The 25,265-nt window shown below is 38.4% G+C and overlaps 1 protein-coding gene across 5 annotated transcripts in view; it reads right to left on the bottom strand.

The window, feature by feature from the left end:
• Positions 1-25,265, bottom strand: part of ZFAND4 (zinc finger AN1-type containing 4) — a 149,809-nt gene that overhangs the window by 20,432 nt on the left and 104,112 nt on the right. For 3 of the 5 annotated variants that reach the window (XM_066349628.1, XM_066349630.1, XM_066349632.1), the window contains 3 exons: positions 23,358-23,505; positions 13,464-14,636; positions 12,407-12,461 (listed from right to left, as the gene is read on the bottom strand). In XM_066349628.1, the coding sequence (XP_066205725.1) occupies positions 12,407-12,461; positions 13,464-14,636; positions 23,358-23,505 (1,376 nt within the window). Of the gene's footprint in view, positions 1-12,406; positions 12,484-13,463; positions 14,637-23,357; positions 23,506-25,265 lie in introns of all 5 variants that reach the window. The other 2 variants (XM_066349631.1, XM_066349629.1) reach the window with 2 other exon arrangements.

The following is a 25,265-nucleotide window of genomic DNA, read 5'->3' as shown; positions in this document are numbered from 1 at the left end:
AAGAAATAAAAGGCATCCATATCGGAAAAGAAGAAGTAAAGGTATCACTTTTTGCAGATGATATGATCCTATACATCGAAAACCCCAAAGCATCCACAAAAAGACTACTAGAAACAATAAGTCAATACAGTAAGTTCGCAGGATACAAAATTAACATACAGAAGTCAATAGCCTTTCTATATGCCAACAATGAAACAATTGAGAACGAACTCAAAAGAATAATCCCCTTCATGATTGCAACAAAAAAAATAAAATACTTAGGAATAAACATAACAAAGAATGTAAAGGACTTATATATAATGAAAACTATAAAACATTGTTAAGGGAAATTGAAAAAGATATAATGAGATGGAAGAATATACCTTGTTCTTGGCTAGGAAGAATAAATATAATCAAGATGGCCATATTACCCAAAGCAATATACAAATTTAATGCAATTCCCATCAAACTTCCAATGACATTTTTTAAAGAAATAGAGCAAAAAATCATCAGATTTATATGGAACTATAAAAAACCCCGAATAGCCAAAGCAATCCTAAAGAAAAAGAATGAAGCTGGGGGCATTACAATACCTGACTTCAAACTCTATTATAGGGCCACGACAATCAAAACAGCATGATATTGGCAGAAAAACAGACACTCAGACCAATGGAACAGAATTGAAAGTCCAGAAATAAAACCACATATATATAGTCAAATAATTTTTTATAAAGGGGCCAACAACACACAATGGAGAAAAGAAAGCCTCTTCAATAAATGGTGCTGGGAAACCTGGAAAGCCACATGCAAAAGAATGAAACTGGACTACAGTTTGTCCCCCTGTACTAAAATTAACTCAAAATGGATCAAAGATCTAAACATAAGACCTGAAACAATTAAGTAGATAGAAGAAGACTTAGGTACTCAACACATGGACCTGGGTTTTAAAGAGCATTTTATGAATTTGACTCCACAGGCAAGAGAAGCGAAGGCAAAAATTAATGAATAGGACTACATCAGACTAAGAAGTTTTTGCTCAGCAAGAGAAACTGTTAACAAAATAAACAGAAAGCCAACTAAATGGGAAATGATATTTTCAAACAACAGCTCAGATAAGGGCCTAATATCCAAAATATACAAAGAACTCATAAAACTCAACAACAAACAAACAAACAATCCAATAAAAAAATGGGAAGAGGATATGAACAGACACTTCTCCCAGGAAGAAATACAAATGGCCAACAGATATATGAAAAGATGCTCATCTTCTTTAGCTATTAGAGAAATGCAAATCAAAACTGCAATGAGATACCACCTCCCACCTGTTTGATTAGCTATTATTAGCAAGACAGGTAATAGCAAATGTTGGAGAGGCTGTGGAGAAAAAGGAACCCTCATACACTGTTGGTGGGAATGTAAAGTAGTACAACCATTATGGAAGAAAGTATGGTGGTTCCTCAAAAAACTGAAAATAGAACTATCTTATGACCCAGCAATCCCTCTACTGGGTATATACCCCAAAAACTCAGAAACATTGATACGTAAAGACACATGCAGCCCCATGTTTATTGCAGCATTGTTCACAGTGGCCAGGACATGGAAACAACCAAAAAGCCTGTCAATAGATGACTGGATAAAGAAGATGTGGCACATATACACTATGGAATTTGACACATATAAACTAATGAATTTGACTCCACAGGCAAGAGAAGTGAAGGCAAAAATTACTCAGCCATAAGAAATGATGACATCGGAACATTTACAGCAAAATGGTGGGATCTTGATAACATGATACGAAGCGAAATAAGTAAATCAGAAAAAAACAGGAACTGCATTATTCCATACGTAGGTGGGACATAAAAGTGAAACTAAGAGACATTGATAAGAGTGTGGTGGTTACGGGGGGGAGGGGGGATTGGGAGAGGGAAAGGGGGAGGGGGAGGGGCACAAAGAAAACAAGATAGAAGGTGATAGAGGACAATCTGACTTTGGGTGATGGGTATGCAACATAATTGAACGACAAGATAACCTGGACTTGTTATCTTTGAATATATGTATCCTGATTTATTGATGTCACCCCATTAAAAAAATAAAATTATTTAAAAAATAAAAAAAATAAAAAAGAAAAGCAAAGAGGGCCAATGAAAGAACTTAGTAGATCACTTAAAAAAATTTATGCCAAAACTTACACAGACTCTTGTAGGTAATTCAGAATGATACAGTTAATACTGAAAGGAAATGGCAGCAAGTCACAGCTCTAGTTTGAAGAATCACAACTGTGAGAAGCAGCAGATGGCTCGACCCAAATGAAGTCAAGAGAATGTATACCCAGGCACAAACAGAGAGCTGATAAAATGAGTTCAAAAGAAAATGGAGGTTAAAAGAATATATTTACAGAAATAGGATAGCCCAGAATGAGAGAGAGGGAGAGAAAGAGAGGAAAAAATTATTTTAAGAAGGATGGCCAGCCTGACCTGAGGTGGCACAGTGGGTAAATTGCCGACCTGGAACTCTGAGGTCGCTGGTTTGAAACCCTGGGCTTGTCTGGTCAGGGCACATATGAGAGTTGATGCTTCCTGCTCCTCCCTTTTCTCTCTCTCTCTCCCTCCTCTCTAAAATGAATTTTTTAAAAAAGGAGGACCACAGCAGTCAAGTAAAATGAAAACCACTGAAGTATCCACTGGATTTGAAGTTTTGGAGATCTTTGGCAACCTCAGCAACAGCAATTTCAGAGGAGCAGTGAGAAGAGAAGTAAGGAGAGCACTGAACCCTGAATAAGAGTTAAGAGAGTAGAGATAAGTGAATCACAAACTTTCAAGAGGCTGAACTGCAGGTTAGCACAAGACAGACTTGAATATGTTTAGAGAAGAAATAAATATAACATTAAAAGTACATATGTTAAATTCATCAAAACAGTGTGGTACTGGCATAGAGACAGACAAAAAGATCAATGGAACATGAGTAAAGAACACAGTAATATACCTTCAAATATATGGTCAAATGATTTCTGACAAGCCTGCCAAGACCATTCCATGGGAAAAGGACAGTCTCTTTAACAAATGGTTCTGGGAAAACTGGATATATATGTAAAAAGAAACAAAATTAGACCTATACATTACAGTATACACAAAATTCATTCAAAATGTATCAAAGACCTAAATATAAGACCTAAGTTTATAAAACTCCAAGAAGAAAACAGAGGTGAAAATTTTCATGACATTGGATTTGGCAGTATATTGTTGGACATGATACCAAAGACAACAAAGAAAAGAAAAAATTTTAAAAATTGGACTTCATGAAAATTAAAAACTACAGTATTATGCAACAAAGAAACTATCAACAGTAAAAAGGGAAATTACAGAATACAAGAAAACATTTTCAAATCATATATTTGATAAGGGATTAATATTTAGGATATATCAAGAACAACTAAAACTTAACAGGAAACAAGCAACCTGATTCAAAAATGAGCAAAGGATTTGAATAGACATTTCTCTAAAGACAATATATAAATTGCTAAGTACATAACAAGGGGTCACTAGCTCTGCTGTAGGCCCCTGGTTAAGGCACATCAGAGAAAGCAATCACCGAACAACTAAGGAGCTACAGTGAAGAAGTGATGCTTCTCATCACTAATGATCAGAAGAATGCAAATCAAAACCACAATGAGATACCTCTTCACACCTGTATGGATGTCCACTACAAGAAAAAGAAAAAAAGAAAATAGCAAGCATTGGTGAGAATGTGGAGATATTGGAAACCTTCTACATTGCTGGGGAGAATGTAACATGTCACAGTCACTATGGAAAACAGTATGACAGACAACCACAATTATGCTACACAGAAAAGCTATCATTTAGAATCAAAAGACAGCCCTGGCCGGTTGGCTCAGCGGTAGAGCGTCGGCCTGGCGTGCGGGGGACCCAGGTTCGATAACCGGCCAGGGCACATAGGAGAAGCGCCCATTTGCTTCTCCACCCCCCCTCCTTCCTCTCTGTCTCTCTCTTCCCCTCCCGCAGCCAAGGCTCCATTGGAGCAAAGATGGCCCGGGCGCTGGGAATGGCTCCTTGGCCTCTGCCCCAGGCGCTAGAGTGGCTCTGGTCGCGGTACAGCGACGCCCCGGAGGGGCAGAGCATCACCCCATGTTGGGCAGAGCCTCGCCCCTGGTGGGCGTGCCGGGTGGATCCCGGTCGGGCGCATGCGGGAGTCTGTCTGACTGTCTCTCCCCGTTTCCAGCCTCAGAAAAATACACACACAAAAAAAAGACAGAGAAAAAGTTTCACAGACAAGAAAATGCTAAAGAAGTTCATCATTACCAAACCAGTATTATAAGAAATGATAGAGACTTGTTTACCAAGAAAAAAAAGATAAAAAATATGAATGAAATGGCAGTACCTACATACCCATCAATAATCTATTTAAATGTAAATGGATTAAATGTTTTAATCAAAACACATAGGGTGGTTTAATAAGAAAACAAGACTCTTACATATGCTATTGACAAGAGACTCACTTCAGACAGAAAGACATAGAAGGACTAAAAACAAAGGGATGGAAAAAAATGTTTCATGAAAATGGAAACAAACAAACAAAAAGGCTGTAGTAGCAATTACATATACCAGACAAAACAGTCTTTAAAACATAGGCTATAACAAGAGAAAAGTAGAACTCAGCAATTCCATCTCTGGGTATTTATTCAAAGAAACCAAAACACTAATTCAAAAAGACATATGCATCCATATTTGTTCATTGCAGCATTATTTAAAATAGTCAAGATAGCCTGACCTGTGGTGGTGCAGTGGATAAAGCGTTGATCTGGAATGCTGAGGTCACTGGTTCAAAATCCTGGGCTTGCCTGGTCAAGGCACATATGATAGTTGATGCTTCCTGCTTCTCCTTCCTTTTCTCTCTCTCTCTCTCTCTCTCCTCTCCAAAATGGATAAATAAAATATTTTAAGAAATAATAAAATAGCCAAGATATGGGAGCAACTTAAGTGCCCATCAGCGGATGAATGGATAAAAAAAAGTGATGTATATATACAATGAAATATCACTCAATGACAAAAAAAGAATGAAATCTTGCCTCTGAAACAACATGAATGGACCTAGAGGATACTGTGCTGAGTTAAATAAGTCAAAGACAAATGACATACAATTTCGCTCATATGTGGAATCTGAACAAATAAACAAACAAACCAGAAACAGACTCACATTTACAGAAAACAGTGTGATGGCTGTGAGATGGAAGGTTGGTGGAATGGGTGAAAAAGGGGAAGGGATTAAGAAGTACAAACTGAATGACAGAAGAAGTAAGAATGACAGGTACAGACTGAAGCTGAGTTCACAATCTTAACAGTGAACCCTGAGGTGCTGTGGGAAATTTAAAAATTGCTTAAATTATGGAGTTCAAGATGGTGGTGGGGTAGGTGGGAGTTACAGTCGCCTTCTCCCAGAACCACATCAGAGTAGCAGCTAAAGTACAGAGCATCAACCTAAACAACCATATGAAGACTAGTTGAACAGAAATATTATAACTAAGGATTTACAAAAGAATCTACATCAAGTCCTTGGTTGGTGGCTCAGTGGTAGAGCATCAGTCCAGCATGTGGATGTCCTGGGTTCAATTCCTGGTCAGGGCATACAGGAGAAGCGACCATCTGCTTCTCCACCTTTCCCTCTCCCCCTTCTCTCTCTCTCTTTCCCTCCTGCAGCCATGGCTTGATTGGAGCGAGTTGGCCCTGGGCTCTGAGGATGACTCCATGGCCTCTGCCTCAGGTGCTAAGAAGAGCTAGGTTGCTGAGCAACAAAGCAATATCCCAGAAGGGCAAAGCATCTCATCACACCCAAGTGGACTTGCCAGGTGGATTCTGGTCAGGGAGCATGCAGGAGGGAGCCTGTCTCTCTGTCTCCCTTCCTCTCACTAAAAAAAAAAAAAAAAAAAAATCATACACCATGATCAAGTGGGATTTATTATAGGGATGCAAAGATGGTAAAATATACTCACATCACTAAATGTGATACATCACATAAACAAAATGGATAAAAATCACATGATCATAACAATATGTGTAGAAAAGCATTTGAAGAGATTCAGTACCCATTTATGATAAAAGCTACCAGCAAAGTGGGAATACAGGGATCAACATGATAAACGCCATATATGACAAACCCACAACCAAGATCATACTCCATGGACAAAAATGAAAAGTGCTTCCCTTAAGATCAGAAACAAGACAGGGACGTCCACATTAACCACTCTCATTTGGAACAGTACTGGAAGTACTAGCCACAAAATCAGAGAAAAATAAATAAAGGCATCCAAATTGTGAAAAAGAAAGCAAAACTGTCATTATTCACAGATGACATGATATTGTATACAGAAAACCCTAAAGATTCCACCAAAATACTAGAGCTAAAAAATGAATTCGACAAAGTAGAGGGTATGAAATTAATATTAAGAAGTCAGTGGTTTTGCTTTTCACAAATAATAATCTATCAGAAAGAAAAAATTTAAAAACCATCTTATTTACTATAGCAACAACAAACGGTACCTAAGAATAAATTAACCAAGAAGGTAAAAAATCTATACTTGGAAAATTAAAAGATACTGATGAAAAAAATTGAGGAAGATATAAATAAGCAGAAGCATACATCATGTTCATGGGTAGGAAAAATTAACATCACTAAATTTCCATACTACCCAAAGCAATCTACAGATTCAATGCAATTTCTCTTAAAATACCAATGCCATATATCACAGATCTAGAACAAATTATCTCCAAAATTTTATGGAACAACAAAAGAACCCCAAATAGCCTCAACAATCTTAAGAAGAAAAAAGTTGGAAATATCACACTACTTCATATGAAACTATACTACAAGGCCACAGTAATCAAATCAGCATGGATTGGCACATAAACAGGCATATAAATCAATGAAATGTAACAGAGAGCATGGAAAATAACCATACCAATATGGTCAATTAATACTGACAAAAGATTTAAGAGCATACAATGGGGTGAAGACAGTCTGTTCAATAAATTGTGCTGGGAAAACTGGAACAAATTCATGCAAAAAAAAAAAAAGAAAGGAAAAAAAAAAAAACTAGACCACCAACTATCACCATATACAAGAATAAACTCAAAATGGTTTAGACTTAAATGTGAGTCTCAAAACCATAAAATCCTAGAAGAAAACATAGGCAGTAAAATTTCAGATATTTCTTGAAGCAACATTTTCACAGATGTATCTCCATGGGCAAAGGGAACAAAGGAAAAAATAAACAAACGGGCTATATCAAATTAAAAAGATTTTGCACAGCAAAAGAAACTATCAACAAAATGCAAAGTGAACTCACGGAATGGGAGAACATATTATCCCATGATACATCTGATAAGGGGTTAATTTCCAAAGTATATATACTACTCAAGGCTGAGAAGATAAAACACCTAATAATAAAATGGACAGATGACCTGAATAGACACTTCTCCAGAGAGGATAAATATATTTAAAAAATGCTCAACATCACTAATCATCAGAGAGATATGAATTAAAAACACAATGAAATATCACCTCTCCCTTGTCAGAACAGCTATCAATATCTCAACAACAACAAGTGCTAGTGAGGATATAGAGCAGTGATGGGCAATCCTTTGAGCTTGGTGTATCAAAATTCGCCAAAAAGTCAAGCATAACTCAGGTGGTGTGTCACTTCGAGAAAAAAACCATAATTTCGTGATATTTATAGTTTAAATAACAAAAATGTATAATTGTAATATATAACTGTATTTAATAAACCAAAAACTAATTATTTAACTTACCTGCTTAGTGACTTTTTGTTCATCTGTCAGTCAGTTTCTTTTGTTGGTCTTGATATTATTTAACTTGTGTGGGGTGCCGTGAACTAGGATAAGTGAAGGGGAAGGGAAATTCTTTAACTAACCTGCCTATTAGTGACTGTTTTGTTGCTGAACTCCATTGGCTAAATCTTCAATTGAAGGTTGGTATTTTGTACACTTCAAGCCCAAGCAAGCGCTACTAACTTCATCTGTCAATCTGTTTCTTTTGTTGGTTTTGAAATTATTTAATGCTGAGAATAAGGTCTCACAAAAGTATGTAGAGGGAAAAATTGTGAGAAAAGCCATTGCTATATTTTTCAGGGTGCTAAAAATGTCTGGTAATCGATTCCAGGCACTCCAAATTTCCTGTTCGTAGTGGCACTCCTCTTGATTCTCCAAGTGGCACCTTTCCAGATTCTCAAGCTTTGACCTCAAGTCGACAAACACCTGAGCCCAGATGCTGTCTTAAAATTCTGCAAGTTGCATCTTATGGAAATTAAGATGGCTGCCGCTATTTCTAATGGGGGGAAACGGCACCCATAGCACAGGCCCTCGCCTCTCCCAGCCTCCCCCTCACTAATCTCAGTAATGATGGTCAGTTAGAAATCCACGACACCCCAGGACAGTAGATAGGATAATGGTTGCTGTGGTTTTGTGGTTGCTGGTAATGGCGATCACAGGGCCCCAGAGATGCATCCCCTGGAACATTCCGCTGCTCCCTGCTCCGCGGCCAGAAGTGAGGTCAAAGATCCCCTAACGGCCTAACCGGAAGTCCCAGAACTAGATGCTCTGTGCCGGAGTTCTGTTGTTTTGGCCTGCAGCCCTCCAGCACAGAATGTCTACACTACAGCAAATGTTTTATCCTCGGAGCCGAGGATGAATCGTCCTTCTTGGCATGCAGCCCCATCCTTCTCTGGTATGCGGCTGCGTGTCATCGAAAATGGCTTCGCGTGTCAGTGCTGACATGCGTGGCATAGCTTCGCCATCACGGATATAGAGAAAACAGAACCCTTGTGCATTGTTGGTGGGACTGCAGATTGGTACAACCCTATGGAGAATAGGGTGGAAGTTCCCGCAAAAATTAAAACTGGAACTGCCTTATGACTCAGCAGTTCCATTTCTGGGTATATATCTGAAGAAACCCAAAACACTAATTCAAAAGAATTTATTAAACCCCATGCTTATTCCAGCATTATTTATAATAGTTAAGATATGGAAGCAGTGCCTGGCCAGTTTGCTCAGTGGTAGAGCACCGGCCCAGCGTGTGGAAGTCTCGGTTCAATTCCCGGCCAGGGCACACAACAGAAGTGTCCATCTGCTTCTCCACCCTTCATTTCTTTTTATCTCTCTCCTCCTCTCCCACAGTCAAGGATCCACTGGAGCAAAGTTGGCCCAGGCACTGAGGATGGCTCCATGGCTTCTGCCCCAGGCACTAGAATGGCTCCGGTTTCAGTGGAGCAACGCCCCAGATGGACAGAGCATCACCCCCTAGTGGGCTTGCCAGGTGGATCCCGGTGGGGCACATGCAGGAGTCTGTCTCTCTGCCTCCCTGCTTCTCACTTCAGAAAAATACAAATAATAATAATAATAATAATAATAATAATAATAAGATATGGAAGCAGCCTGACCAGGCAGTGGCACAATGGATAGAATGTCGGACTGGGATGCAGAGGAACCAGGTTCGAAACCCTGAGGTCGCCGGCTTGAGCGTGAGCTCATCTGTTTTGAGCACAGCTCATCAGCTTGAACCCAAGGTCACAGGCTTGAGCAAGGGGTCACTTGGTCTGCGGTAGCTCCCCAGTCAAGGCACATATGGAAAAGCAATCAATGAACAACTAAAGTGCCACAATGAAGAATTGATTCTCCTCATCTCTCTCCCTTGCTGTCTGTCTATCCCTATCTGTCCCTCTCTCTGTCTCACACACACACACACACACACACACACATACACACACACACACAAGAAAAAGATATAGAAGCAACTCAAGTGCCCAAAAATAGACAAGTAGATTTTAAAAAAAGCTGTGGTACACATAGACAATGGTATACTACTTGGCCATAAAAAAAAAAGAAAGAAATCGTACCTTTTGCAATAGCATGAATGGACCTAGAGGTTATTATACTAACTGAAATAAGTCAGACAGAGAAAGACAAATACTGTATGACTGCATTCATAGTGTAATTTAAGGAACAAATTAAATGAACAAACAAAATAAAAACAGATTCATAGATACAGAGAACAGACTGATGGTTGCCAAGGAGAGGTGGGGTTGGGGGAGGTAAAAAAGTAAAGGGATTAAAAAGTAGAAATTGGTAGGTACAGAACAGTCATAGGGATGTAAATTACAGTGTAGGAAATACAGTCAACAAGATTGTAAAAACTATGTATGGGGCCTGACCAGGCAGTGGCGCAGTGGATAGAGCGTTGGTCTGGGACGCGAAGGACCCAGATTCGAAACCCTGAGGTTGCTGGCTTGAGCGCGGGCTCATCTGGCTTGAGCACAGGCTCACCAGCTTGAGTGAGGGGTTGCTGGCTTGAGCGTGAGAGCATAGACAAGACCCCACGGTCACTGGCTTGAGCCCAAAGGTTGCTGGCTTGAAGCACAAGGTTGCTGGCTTGAGCCCAAGGTCACTGGCTTGAGCAAGGGGTCACTCGCTCTGCTGTAGCCTCCCCATCCCCATCAAGGCACATATGAGAAAGAAATCATTGAACAACTAAGGTGCTGCAATGAAGAATTGATGCTTCTCATCTCTCTCCCTTCCTGACTGTCCCTATCTGTCCCTCTCTCTGACTTTCTCTCTGCCTCTGTCAAAAAAACAACAACACCTGTGTATGGGGCCAGGTGGTTACTTGCAATATCAGGGGGACCACTTTGTAAAGTATATGATTTTCTCATGACTATGCTGTACACCTGAAACTAATACAAAACAATCGTGAATGTCAAGTGTAACTGAAAAATTAAAAATTAAAAAAATAATTTAAACGAAGTACAAATTGGCAGTTAGAAAACAATCATAGAATAGGAATATAGTCAATAATATTGTAAGAACTATTTATAGTTTAGGATGGGTACTAGGTTTATGTGGGTGGTCACTTTGTAAGTTGTATAACTATCCAATCACTATGTTGTACACCTGAAATTAATATAATATTTTATGTCAACTATAATTTAAAAATATAAATTATTATAAAAAAAAAGAAAGAAAACAGTATGGGAGTTTCTCAAAAATTAAATATAGAATTACCATAAGATCCAGCAATTCCACTTCTGCATATATACCCCAAAGAAATGAAAACAGGGTCTCAGAGGATGTTTGTATACCCATGTTCATAGCAGCATTATTCACAGTAGCTACAATGTGAGAGCAACACAAGTGTTCCCCCACAGATGCACAGGCAAGCAAAGTGTTTTATATACATGCAATGGAACATGATTCAACATGAAAACGGATGGAGAATCTGACGCACTCTACAACACAGATGAACCCTGACATTATGCCAAATAAAGTAAGCCAAAGACAAAATGACAAATACTGTATGATGTCAATTACATGAGGTAGTTACACTAGTTAAAAATACAGAAACATAAAGTAGAATGGTGGTTTCCAGGGGCTGGAGAAAGGAGGAAATGAGGAGGTGGTGTTTAATGAGTACAGTGTTTCAATTTTGCAAGATAAAGAGAGTTCTTGAGGTATATGGCAGCAATGGTTGCCCAACAATGTGAATGTACTTAATGCCATAACTTATACACTTAAAATGAGTAAAACAGTAAATTTTATCATGTGTACTTTACCACAGTTTAAAAAATTATAAAATAAAAGTGAATATATTAGGACTTTAGAACCTTGGACATTATATAGTAGTGGAAAAGAAACACTATGTATTTCTTTAAAGACTTAAAACTCACCATAACTCATAAAAAACTCAACCATAACACATAAAATATCTTATAGAATCTTGGGGCTCTAAAGGTGGTACATCTCTGTAATGAATTTACCATCCTTAGTCTGGGTATTAAAACCACAAGAGATGATCACAGTAATGGCTGCCTTGGAAATAAGGACTGGTCAGTGAACCTTGAAGTTGTTACCGGTAAAAGAGAGTGCTAATGGTATAGTCAGTTTCACTACTATTACTTGGAAAGGGTTGGTCTGAGAAATGGTCCATTTCTTTTATCCAGAAATAATCAGTTCATCAAAAGGAACTCTTGCTACCATCCCTTGGTATTGGACCATGATGTTAAGAAGCAACTTTCCAGGGCACATCATCAAACCACCCAGCAGCCTAGCATAGCTCTAACGTGGCCAGTGACTGAGAGTACTGGGAACTACGCATAAATTAATGTTGTCTTTTCACACAGACTATATTACTTCCCAAACCACAAAACCAAAATTTCATTTTAGTTTTATTGTTCAAATATGTCCTATAGTCAGTTCTCATAATAATTTTCTTAAGTGGAACAAAGTTTAGGGAGAGGTTCCTCTATACATACTACAGTGAATGTTCCCATTTTTCTTTGAAATTCAACAGTATGTGTAATGATATTACTATTAGCCTTATATTGTTTTCAAAATCATCTGTAGCTTACCTACTCTTCTCCCTGCTGCTGTACTATTTCCATTCACTCCAATACCATGGGCAGACTACAATCAAAACACAAAACATCTGTGGAGGTGAGTTAGTGGAGAACACAGAAAAGATCACGAAACATGGAATACTTGTACTTAATTACAAAAATGCTGCTGGGATTTCATTTAAACTTACTTAATCTAATTTTAATTAAATTAACTTAGAACCCGATTGCCCCATCCAGCAGTACTACTTATTACTTATGTTTAAGAAAGTATAATTTGATGGCTCAAATTAAAAGTTCTCATCTGGGAAAAACAAAAAAAAACACATTCAAAAACACAGTATTTCCTCCCTTATCCATGGTTTTGCTTTCTATAGTTTCAGTTACCCAAAGTCAACCAAAATATTAAATGGGAAATTCCATAAATAAACAATTTATAAGTTGTAAATTGCATATATTCTGAGCAGCATGATGCAATCTTTCTCCATCCTGCCCAGGACATGACTCAGCGCTTTGTCTATAGTAGTCAAATCCACTTGAACTCATCCTGCAGGCATTCTCCCATCTCACATCACCACAAGAAGAAGGGTGAGTCAGTACAATAAGTTATTTAGAGAGAAGCCATATTCATATAACATTTATTTCAGTACATTGATATAATCGTTCTATTTTATTATTAGTTATTGTTAATCTCTTACTGTGCTTAACTTATAAATTAAACTTTATCAAAGTATGTATGTACAGGAAAAACAGAGTGTATATAGAGTTTGGTATTACCATGGTTTCAGGTATCTACTACAGGTATTGAAACATATCCCTCACAGACAAGGGGGGCAAGTGATAACTTGTTTACAGGGAATTATTTTCAAGTTACAATTCTCAATTTAGGACTAAAATATTATTTAAAAATTCACCTATCAAAAAGATCTTTGATAAGGTAACTAAACATTTTAAGAGAAAATATTAAAACAAGTCAAATTTAGGTCTCCTTATTTATGTAAACAAAGAACAAACTTTAAATATGTTAAACACAAGTATAACTACTAGAACATATTGAAAGGCAAATACTTACTAGGAAAACATCTGTAGATTCTAACTGGGGAGAACTCTTCCTAACACATTCTTCCTGAACATGTTGGAGGTTTGCAGACAGCCCAATTCCAGAGGTCCAAAGCCTACCTATCCCACCTGTGCTCTGTAGCCCATCTCTGTTTGTGCTCCGGGCCAGTGAAGCAAGAAAATCTATATTATTTACACAACCAACAGGCTCTTTGGAAGCCTTGTTAGCCATTTCTGTGATATCCCGAGCTTCCCCTTTAGAAATAATATCAGATCTATTCCCTGGTGAGTCAACTTTAATAGCTCGAAAACGAGTAGTCCTAGAGAAAGAAGAATCAGTTCTATTTCGAACATCCAATGACTGCAGCACATTTTGGGAAGCAGAAGACTGGAGGTTCCCAGACTCAAAGCATTTGGACTGTCTCTGCGGTTTCACCAGAGAATTATGGAGTGATATTGTTGTAGAACAGTGAAGAGGTGACAAGAGCCTATTTTTGTGAGAACTTAATTCACGGTTGTTGAGAACTGTAGTCTCCAATGATTCACCACTCAACACTCTTGCTACATGCTTAAGAGGCTTCTCTGTAGCTTTCAATCCTTTGTTATCACCGGTAAGTGAGAACTCAGGATTTGCCTTCCCAGTGCCTTCTATGCCACTGCTCTGCTCATCAATATTTCCTTTTGTGAACGAAGAAAATGAACCCATTTCAGGTAGAAGTGATTTTGCAGTTACACACTCTTCAGAAGTTGGAAATAAAATAGTGTCATCCTCATTATTAGGTGATAAATTTCCTGAAAAGTGTTTTGTCCGCCTAGACAGGGATGATCCAAGATGGAGAATACAATCAGCAAACTCTTTGTCATTTTCAAGCTCCACGTGGGTTATCTGAGGTGGTAGTTTGATGCTACCATTGGAATGAGACAGTCTATTACTTTCCCAGTTATCATCTTCCTTAAGAAAATCACTAGTTATTGATGGTACAGGTCTATCAGCAGGGGGAAGAGTTGTTGAACTTGAAATTGCACTGCTGGATGATTCAGATAGATAGGCATTCCCAGAAGAAGGTAAACAAGACTGCCCAATGTGGGGGAGAACTCTTAACCTGTGTCGAGCAGCTGCCGTTGAACTACTAGAAGATCGAGGAGCTATAGGTGGACGAGGTTTTACCTTGACAACTTTCTTAGGCTAAAAGAAAAGAGTGAATATGTAATTCCTTTACACAGCCATCTTCTCTGCCCATTAACAAATATTAATGAAGAAATGTGATTTATTATAACAATATTGGCATCTTGATTACCTTAATTTAAAATGTTTAAAAGATTAGAATTTTAAGCTTATGATGGAGAATTTTGCTATTTTCCTTCATTAAGTATAATTTTCTGAGGACAATTTTATTTATTTTCCTCACTTCTGATTGTCAGAGTTTTGCTGAGAAGAAACCTCATTGATTATATTAGATAATGACACTGATAACCTATTTTAGATCCCAAATATCTCTTGTTGGTAAGATGACTAAGTGGTGGGCAAAATTGGTTTTGCAGAAAAGAGTTAAAAGAACTAAGTTTCTATCCTTGAAAAGCCCTGCTTGCAATATTAGTCCTTGGCTGGTTTCTGAAAACTTGTATTTCAAGAGGATTCCCACACCCCAGCCAATAAGAGTGGTTCATTGTGCCTAATTTGTTTGTACAAACAATATCATTTATGCTGAACACCAGCTTTCCTTCTGGAAGTTGGAATTTTGGTACATGTTAGGCAGGGGTATCCACATAAACAGCCTCTAGTAAAACTACTGAGCACAGAGTCCCAAAGCAGACAGAATTCTACATGTGCTGACATAGCTTACTAACAGAAGAATTATGCACATCCTCTGAGACTCCACCAGGAAAGGATTCTGGGAAGCCTGTGCCTCGTTTTCTTTTTCTCTTTGCTGATTTTGCTTTGTACCCTTTTCCCATAATCAATCTTAGCCATAAATGCAACTATGTATATGTATATGTATATGTATATATATATGTATATACACACACACACACATACTAGTTCTGTGAGTCTTCCTAGCAAACCACTGAACCTGGGAGTGTCTATGGGTCCCGGCTACAGTAGATTTCAGATTTGAATAAAAGTACCATAATAATCCATGATGTTATGGATAAAATTTAAAATTAAAATAAAGCCTGACCAGGTGATAGTACAGTGATTAGAGTACTGGACTGGGACATGGAGGACCCAGGTTTCAAACCCAGAGGTTCCTGGCTTGAGCATGGGCTCATCCGGTTTGAGCATGGGTTCACTAGCTTAAGTGCAGGGTCACTGGCTTCAGCGTGGGATCATAGACATGACCCCATGGTTGCTGGCATAAGCCCAAGGTCACTGGCTGGAGCAAGGGGTCACTCATTCTGCTGTAGCCCCCCGGTCAATGCACATATGAGAAAGCAATCAATGAACAACTAAGGAGCCACAATGAAGAATTGATGCTTCTCACCTCTCACCCTTCCTGTCTGTCTGTCCCTCTCTCTGACTCTCTCTCTGTCTCTGTCCAAAAAAAAAAAGAAGTTAAAGATAAAGCCTTAGCTCTTATCTTTAAGGTATGAGCTAATATGAGGATCTGAATAGGAAGGAGTATCTGATGGCATACAAATACATTCAACCTTAAAATATAAGAAAAGCTATATAGTTCAGTGGATACCATTTGAGGCAAGAAAGAGAAGAGCAAGAATCCAAAGATATAAGAATGTTGGAAAGATATGCTGGCTTCTGTAGCTGCTTTTATTCTAGGGCCATTGTCTTGCCCATCAGCAATTTTGTGTCAGCAAAACAGAAAAAATGTTCATTAAAATTGAAGGTGATAATTTCTGGGCTTCAGAGATTAATGGTGGTTGCCCAAATCTAAATTTCTGCATAAATTCTCAAAAAAAAACCATAGAGATCAACAAAATAAGCAAATATAATCACCCATTATCCATGCCTTTATCAAAACTGAAAGACAGATAAAATTAAAAGTATCTGTAAGTAGGAAAATACTCAAATCCAGGAAACTCATTTGCAAAGCCTATACTTATGGTGAGAAGCAAGCAACAGTGCGAAGGAAGGAAGGAAGGAAGGAAGGAAGGAAGGAAGGAAGGAAGGGAGGGAAGGAGGGAGGGATGGATCAAGGGAAGGGAAGAGAAGAGAGGAAAAAAAGAGGTGTAGATAACCTAGGGTTGACAGGGCAAATGCCAAACAAACCCCCAAAAAAGAAAATCCCCCTTGATTATGAATAATATAGAAAGCAGCAGGTTTAAGATCTAGAATATTAAAACACAGGCTACTAGAAAATAAAAAGCAAGGTACTTAAAACTGTTCAAGACCCAAGAAGATAGCTTTAAGAAGGCACCACTTCTGTAGAAAGAAAAGGTAAGTTGGAAGGAAAAGGCACTTGTGAAGTACTTTACAGTGAAGGTAAGGAAGGCAGCAAGAAACTGAAAGAATGCTATAGACACAAAAGAATCACAAAATCATAACACACACCAACCCCAACCTTCATAAAATAGTGCCACTGATTTAAAAAACTGCATTTCACTGTACAGAAAGAAGATGCTCTTGAAATAATTTACTTTGCTACATACAATCCTCACTTTTGTCTGCAAACAACTGTTAATATTTATTCAAGTAAATAAGAATTACACAAAAAATCAAAACATAAACAAAAAGGCAGCCAACAAATGGGAGTTGATATTCACAAACAACAGCTCCAATAGGGGTTAATATCCAAAATATATAAAGAACTCAAAAAGCTCAGCAACAAACAAGCAAACAATTCAGTTAAAAAAATGGGAAAGGACGTAAACAGACACTGCTCCCACGAAGACATACAAATGGCCAACAGATATATGAAAAGATGCTCATCTTCACTAGCTATTAGAGAAATGCAAATAAAAACCACAATGAGATACCACCTCACACCTGTTAGATTAGCTATTATCAACAAGACAGGTAATAGCAAGTGTTGGAGAGGCTGTGGTGAAAAAGGAACCCTTATTTACTGTTGGTGGAAATGTAAAGTAGTACAACCATTATGGAAGAAAGTATGGTGGTTCCTCAAAAAATTAAAAATAGAACTACCATATGATCCAACAATCCCTCTACTGGGTATATACCAAGAAAACAAGAGAACACTGGTACACAAAAAGACACATGTAGCCCCATGTTCATCGCAGCATTGTTTGTTCACAGTGGCCAAAACATGGAAACAACCAAAGTGTCCCTCAATAGATGACTGAATAGGCAAAGACAACACAAAGAAAGAAAATTATAGGCAATATCCCTGATGAATTTAGATGCTAAAATCCTCAACAAAATATTAGCAAACTGGATCCAGCAATATATGAAAAAAATCATATACCATGATCAAGTGGGATTTATTCTGGGGAGGCAAAGCTGGTACAATATTCGTAAATCAATCAATGTGATTCATCACATAAACAAAAGGAAGGGAAAAAACCACATGATAAATTCAATAGATGCAGAAAAAGCATTTGATAAAATCCAGCACCCATTCATGATCAAAACTCTCAGCAAAGTGGGAATACAGGGAACATATCTCAACATGATAAAGGCCATCTATGACAAACCCACAGCCAATATCATACTCAATGGGCAAAAATTAAAAGCAATCCCCTTAAGATCAGGAACAAGGCCGGGGTGCCCCCTTTTACCACTCTTATTCAACATAGTTCTGGAAGTCCTAGCCACAGCAATCACACAAGAAAAAGAAATAAAAGGCATCCAAATTGGAAAAGAAGAAGTAAAACTATCATTATTTGCAGATGATATGATATTGTATACAGAAAACCCTAAAGTCGCAGTAAAAAAACTACTAGACCTGATAAATGAATTCAGCAAGGTGGCAGGATATAAAATTAATACTCAGAAATCAGAGATATTTTTATACACTAACAATGAACTGTCAGAAAGAGAAATTAAGGAATCAATCCCCTTTACCATTGCAACCAAAAAAATAAAGTACCTAGGAATAAATTTAACCAGGGAGATTAAAGACTTGTACTCGGAAAATTATAAAACATTGATAAAAGAAATCAGGGAAGATACAAACAAGTGGAAGCATATACCGTGCTCATGGTTAGGAAGAATAAACATCATTAATATGTCTATATTACCCAAAGCAATTAATAAATTCAATGCAATACTGATTAAAATACCAATGACTTTCTTCAAAGATATGGAACACATATTCCAAAAATTTATATGGAACCAAAAGAAAACATGAATAACCTCAGCAATCCTGAAAAGAAAGAATAAAGCGGGAGATATCACACTTCCGGATATCAAGTTATATTATAAGGCCATTGTACTCAAAACAGCTTGGTACTGGCATAAGAACAGGCATATAGATCAATGGAACAGAACTGAGAACTCAGAAATAAACGCACACTTTTATGCACAATTGATATTTGACAAAGGATGTAAGAGCATACATTGTAGTAAAGACAGCCTCTTCAACAAATGATGTTGGGAAAATTGGACAGCTACCTGCAAAAAAATGAAACTAGACCACCAATGTACACCATCCACAAAAATAAACTCAAAATGGATAAAAGACATAAATGTAAGCCGTGAAACCATAAGCATCTTAGAAGAAAACATAGGCAGTAAGCTCTCTGACATCTCTCGCAGCAATATATTTGCTGATTTGTCTCCACAGGCAAGTGAAATAAAAGACAGGATAAACAAATGGGACTTTATCAAACTAAAAAGCTTCTGCACAGCTAAAGACAATAAGAACAGAATAAAAAGACAAACTACACAATGGGAGAATATATTTCACAATGCATCTGATAAGGGGTTAATAACCGAAATTTATAAAGAACTTGTAAAACTTAATACCAGGAAGACAAACAATCCAATCCAAAATTAAGCAAAAGAAATGAATAGACACTTCTCCAAAGAGAACATACAGATGGCCAATAGGCATATGAAAAAATGCTCAACATCACTAATCATTAGAGAAATGTAAATTAAAACCACAATGAGATATCACCTCACACCAGTCAGAATGGCGCTCATCAACAAAACAACACAGAATAAGTGCTGGTGAGGATATGGAGAAAAGGGAACCCTCCTGCACTGCTGGGAATGCACTGGTGCAGTCACTGTGGAAAACAGTATGGAGATTCCTCAAAAAATTAAAAATCGACCTGCCGTTTGACCCAGCTATACCACTGTTAGGAATATACCCCAAGAACACCATAGCACTGTTTGAAAAGAAGAAATGCACCCCCATGTTTATGGCAGCATTGTTCACAATAGTGAAGATCTGGAAACAGCCCAAGTGTCCATCAGTGGATGAGTAGATTAAAAAGCTTTGGTACATATACACTATGGAATACTACTCAGCCATAAGAAATGATGACATTGGATCATTTACAACAACATGGATGGACCTTGATAACATTATACTGATCAAAATAAGTAAATCAGAAAAAACTAAGAACTATATGATTCTATACATAGGTGGGACTTCAAAATGAGACTCAGAGACATGGACAAGAGTGTGCGGGTCACATGGTGGGGGGGAGAAGAAGGAGGGGGTTGGGGAAGGGGAGGGGCACAAAGAAAACCAGTTAGAAGGTGATGGAAGAAAATTGGACTTTGGGTGATGGAATGCAGCATAATCAAATGTCAATATAACCTAGAGATGTTTTCTCTGAACGTATGTACCCTGATTTATCAATGTCACCCCATTAAAATTAATCAAAAAAATTAGAGGACTGAGTAAAGAAAATGTGGTACATATATACAGTGGAATACTACTCAGCCATAAGAAATGACACAGGGCCATTAATGACAACATGGATGGACCTTGAGAACATTATACTGAGTGAAATAAGTAAATAAGAAATAACTGAGAACTATATGATTTCACACATTGGTGGGATAAAAATATGAGACTCATGGACATAGATAAAAGTGAACTGGTTCCTGAGGGAGGAGAGAAGGAGAGTAAAGAAGGACAAATATATGGTGACAGAAAATAATTTGACTTTGAGTTATGGGCACACAATACAATCAACAATAAAAAATATTAATATATATATATTAAGGCAGATGTAGGGGCCAGGATTCCTTCTGAGAGTCTGAAATGATACAGTCACTTCCAGAAGCAACTGTACAGGATCCAATAGAGTTGAAGACATACATTCCCTGTGATGCAGAAATTTCAAGTCCATTTAACTCTAACACACACCCTCACACTCATACATAGGAGAAATGTACAAAATATTCTGAACTTGCTTAATTACAGAACACGAATATGACATTACTCTTGTTCAGTTACGGAATGGAAAAGAGGACAGTAGTTTATGCATATAATAGGAAAAAGCAATGAAAAAAAATGAATTAGACTGATAGGTGTTAAAGGAGATAAAGACAAAATTCATAAATTTGAATAAAATCAGATTTAAAAGGAAAGAATATGTTCAAAGCAGCTTTATTGTTGAAAGCCAAAAACTAGAAACCCAAATGTCTGTCAAAAGGAGAAGCAAACTGAAGTATAGTCATACAGTGGAATGGTACACAACAGTAAAAAGGGTGAACTGATGCTAACACAAGGAGTCGCAAAAGTATTATGTTGAGCAAAAGAAACCAGACCAAAAAAAGAGAAAGAATATATTATTTAATTTATACAATATTCAAGAAGAGGCAAAACTAATTTATAGTGACAAATACTATATATAAGAACAGTATTTATGTCTGGGACTGGGGAAAGGTAGGTATTGACTGGGAAAGATTATAAGGAAAACTGATGAGAAAGGTCTATTTTATTTATTTATTTATTTTTTTGTGGCAGAGACAGAGAGAGAGTCAGAGAGAGGGACAGACAGACAGGAACAGAGAGAGATGAGAAACATCAATTCTTCGTTGCGGCTCCTTAGTTGTTCATTGATTGATTCCTCATATGTGCCTTGACCGGGGGCTACAGCAGACTGAGTGACCCCTTGCTCGAGCCAGCAACCTTGGGTTAAAGCTGGTGAGCTTTGCTCAAACCAGATGAGCCCATGCTCAGGTTGGCAACCTCGGGGTCTCGAACCTGGGTTCTCCACATCCCAGTCCGAAGCTCTATCCACTGTGCCACCGCCTAGTCAGGCAAGAAAGGTATATTTTAATGTGGGTTGTGCCCACATGAGTATACATTAATGTATACTCAAGCTGTACGTTAAAGGGGGATAAGTTACTAATAGAGTGAAAAGCCAAGTAATAGAGGGGAGATACACATGTATATACATATATGCTGTATATGTATATACATATATATATATATGACAAAGGACTTATATTCAGAATATATAAAGATCTCAAAAAAAATCAATAAGCAAAAACCATACAGCCCTGGCCAGTTGGCTAAATGGTAGAGCATTGGTCCAGTGTGTGGATGTCCCAGTCAGGGCACACAGGAGAAGTGCCCCTCTGCTTTTTCACCCCTCCCCCTTCTCACTTCTCTCTCTCTTCCCCTCCAGCAGCCATGGCTTGATTGGAGTGAGTTGGCTCCTGGGTGCTGAGGATGGCTCCATGGCCTCCACCTCAGGTGCCAAGAAGAGCTCAGTTGCTGAGCAATGTAGCAATGCCCAAGATAGGCAGAGAATAGCCCCTTAGTGGGCTTGCCAGGTGGATCTGGTCAGGGTGCACGTGGGAGTCTGCCTCTTCCTCTCCTTCTCTCACTGAATTAAAACAAAACAAAACAAAGAAACATACAACTCAACAGAAAAATGGGTAATATTTGAAAAGGCATTTTACCAAAATAATATCCAAATACCTAAGAATCATATGAAGAGTGCTCAATTTCATTAGAGAAATGCAAATTAAAACCACAGTGTTCTGTATTGGCCAAGAGTTTGCTTAAAGGCTTTAATCACTGTAAAAAAAATAGAAGAATGGATAAAGAAGATGTGGCACATATACACCATGGTATACTATTCAGCCATAAGAAATGAGGACATCAGATCACTTACAACAAAATGGTGGGATCTTGATGACATTATACAGAGTGAAATAAGTAAATCAGAAATAAACAAGAACTGCAGGATTCCATATATTGGTGGGACATAAAAATGAGACTAAGAGACATGGACAAGAGTGTGGTGGTTATGGGGGGCGGGGGGAGGGAAGGAGGGAGAGGTGGAGGGGGTGGGGGAGGGGCACAAAGAAAACTAGATAGAAGGTGATGGAGGACAATCTGACTTTGGGTGATGGGTATGCAACAGAATTGAATGACAAGATAACCTGGACATGTTTTCTTTGAATATATGTACCCTGATTTATTGATGTCACCCCATTAAAATAAAAATTTATTTATATTAAAAAAACAACAACAAAAAACCACAGTGTTTTACAGAATGACAAAAAATTAAAAAATGACTACACCAAATACTGGTAAGAATTCATGACAACTGCAAAACTCATTCATTATGGGACAGAATGTAAATTGGTTCAATAACTTTAGAATCACATTGGAAAACTGACAATATCTAATGTAGCTGAGCGTTGGCCCTGTGTATGGACATCCCGGGTTCAATCCCTGGTCAGAGCACATATGAGAAGCAACCATCTACTTCTCTTCCCCTCCCTCTCCCCCTTCTCTCCCTCTTCTCCTCCTGCAACCAGCAGCTCAATTGGTACGAGTGTCAGCCCTGGGTGCTGAGGATAGCTCGGTTGATTTGACAGGGGTTGTTGGGTGGATCTTGGTTGGGGAACATGCAGGAGTCTGTTTCACTATCTCCCATCTCTCACTTAAAAAATAAATAAGTAAACAAACTAATAAATAATCTTTACACAATTGCCAGTAGACCTCAATACTGTGAGCCCTGCAGGGATACAGTCGAGAAAGATGTGGCCAAGGACCGACAGCTTCACCTTTTTGCTGAGATTCATGTGTTCCATCTTGGCCTTCAGGAGCTTCATCTTATTCATAGTTATTGAATTTTCAATTATCTGCTGCCCAGAAGGAGAAGGCTCAACTTCTTCATCCTCATCTGTATACAAATTATATACAGAGCCACCACTGCAAAGAAAACAGTAATTACTATTGTTATACACCCGATACCTGCCCAATGACTAAAATTGCTTTATGTGAAATGAACCTTATCAATGTAAATTCAATGCAAATGTTATTTTAAAAAATATGTTTTAGGGGACCTGAAGATGGCAGCGGAGTAGGCGGACGTGCAGACGCCCAGCTCTCACCACCAAACTGGAATACAAATCAATTTAGGAAAAATCAGCATGAAAAACCAACTCTGGACTACAAGAACAGCTCTCAAAAACCAAGGAGCAAAGAAGAAGCCACAACAAACCTGGTAGGGAGCGCCTGAATCTCCCATGCTTACAGGAACGGAGGTGGGGGGTGAAGCTGAGAGCCCAGAGGGGATCTCACCCCAGGGAAAAGAGCAGAAAATAGTGCTCACAGCCACTTGCCTGGCGACCAGGGAGCAAGGTGTGTTGAAAAGACCAGCTTATCTCCCAAGTGGAAAGGAAAGAGAGAGGGACAGACTGTGAGGGGCTAAGGAATGCAGGAGATGACCTAAAAAAAAAGCTGACTCATTCGTGCTGGAGGTGGCCATAGCTGGGGGAGGGACTGATCATTCCCCACAAAACAGTACTGAATTGCTTCCGGATCAGAGATCTCCAGACATCTCTCCAGCTCCAATCAGCGCAACAAGACACAGCTGAAAACAAGAAGTAGGGAGGAGGGGCAGTAACTCAGGTCTCCATGGAGATCTGAGATACACCTCTCCCTACTAAAGCTGAGAAAACACCCTGCCCCCAGAGAGATTAGTTGGTGGAAGAGGCCTTCAGAGTCTCAGGTTACATCCAACGCATTCCTGGATACAGTTTCAAGGAAGCCCCCTGCTGAGATCAGTAAACAAGACTATCACCTGTTAAGAAAACAAACAAATCAAGACTTCAAAGCTGCCCAAATCCAAAAGTGGATTACAAATAATAGCTGTTAGAAACCCAAGAAGACCTAGAAATAACACAACTGAAAACTAGAGGCAGACAACACCAAGCCTAGACTCAAACAGCTCTATAAGCAAAACACCCAAACATAGACATAATGAGAAGACAAAAAAGTGCAATCCAAATGAAACCACAAGAGACACCTTCAGGAGATGAACTGAGTGATATGGAAATAATCAAACTTCCAGATGCGGAGTTCAAAATAATGATTGTAAGGATGCTTAGGGATCTTAGAACAACAATGGATGGTCATTATGAACACCTACATAAAGAAATAGCAAGTAAAAAAGAATCAGTCGGAGATGATAAATACAATATCAGAAATAAAGGCCACAATGGAAGGAATTAAAAACAGGATAGATAGAGCTGAGGATCAAATCAGCGAGTTGGAGGACAACTGGAAGGAAGGCATGAAAGCAAAGAAGAAAAAAGAAAAGAGACTCAAAAAGTCTGAGGAAACTCTTAGAGAGCTCTGAGACAACATGAAGAGAAATAACATCCGCATCATAGGGGTTCCTGAAGAAGAAGAAAAAGAACAAGGGATAGAGACTTTGTTGAAGCATATAATAGCTGAAAACTTCCCTAAATTAATGCAGAAGAAACTCTTACAAGTTCAAGAAGCACAGAGGACTCCATTAAAGAGAAACCCAAAGAAACCTACACCAAGACACATCATAATTAAAATACCAAAGCTAAGTGATAAAGAGAAAATACTAAAAGCTGCTAGGGAAAAAAAGACTATCACCTACAAAGGAGCCCCATAAGGATGACATCTGACTTCTCAACAGAAACACTTGAGGCCAA

Source organism: Saccopteryx leptura, chromosome 9 (genome assembly GCF_036850995.1).
Source record: "Saccopteryx leptura isolate mSacLep1 chromosome 9, mSacLep1_pri_phased_curated, whole genome shotgun sequence".
NCBI classification, from domain to species: Eukaryota; Metazoa; Chordata; class Mammalia; order Chiroptera; family Emballonuridae; genus Saccopteryx; species Saccopteryx leptura.
The sequence above is the reverse complement of the archived record's forward strand: the minus strand, read 5'-3'. Positions and strand labels throughout refer to the sequence as shown.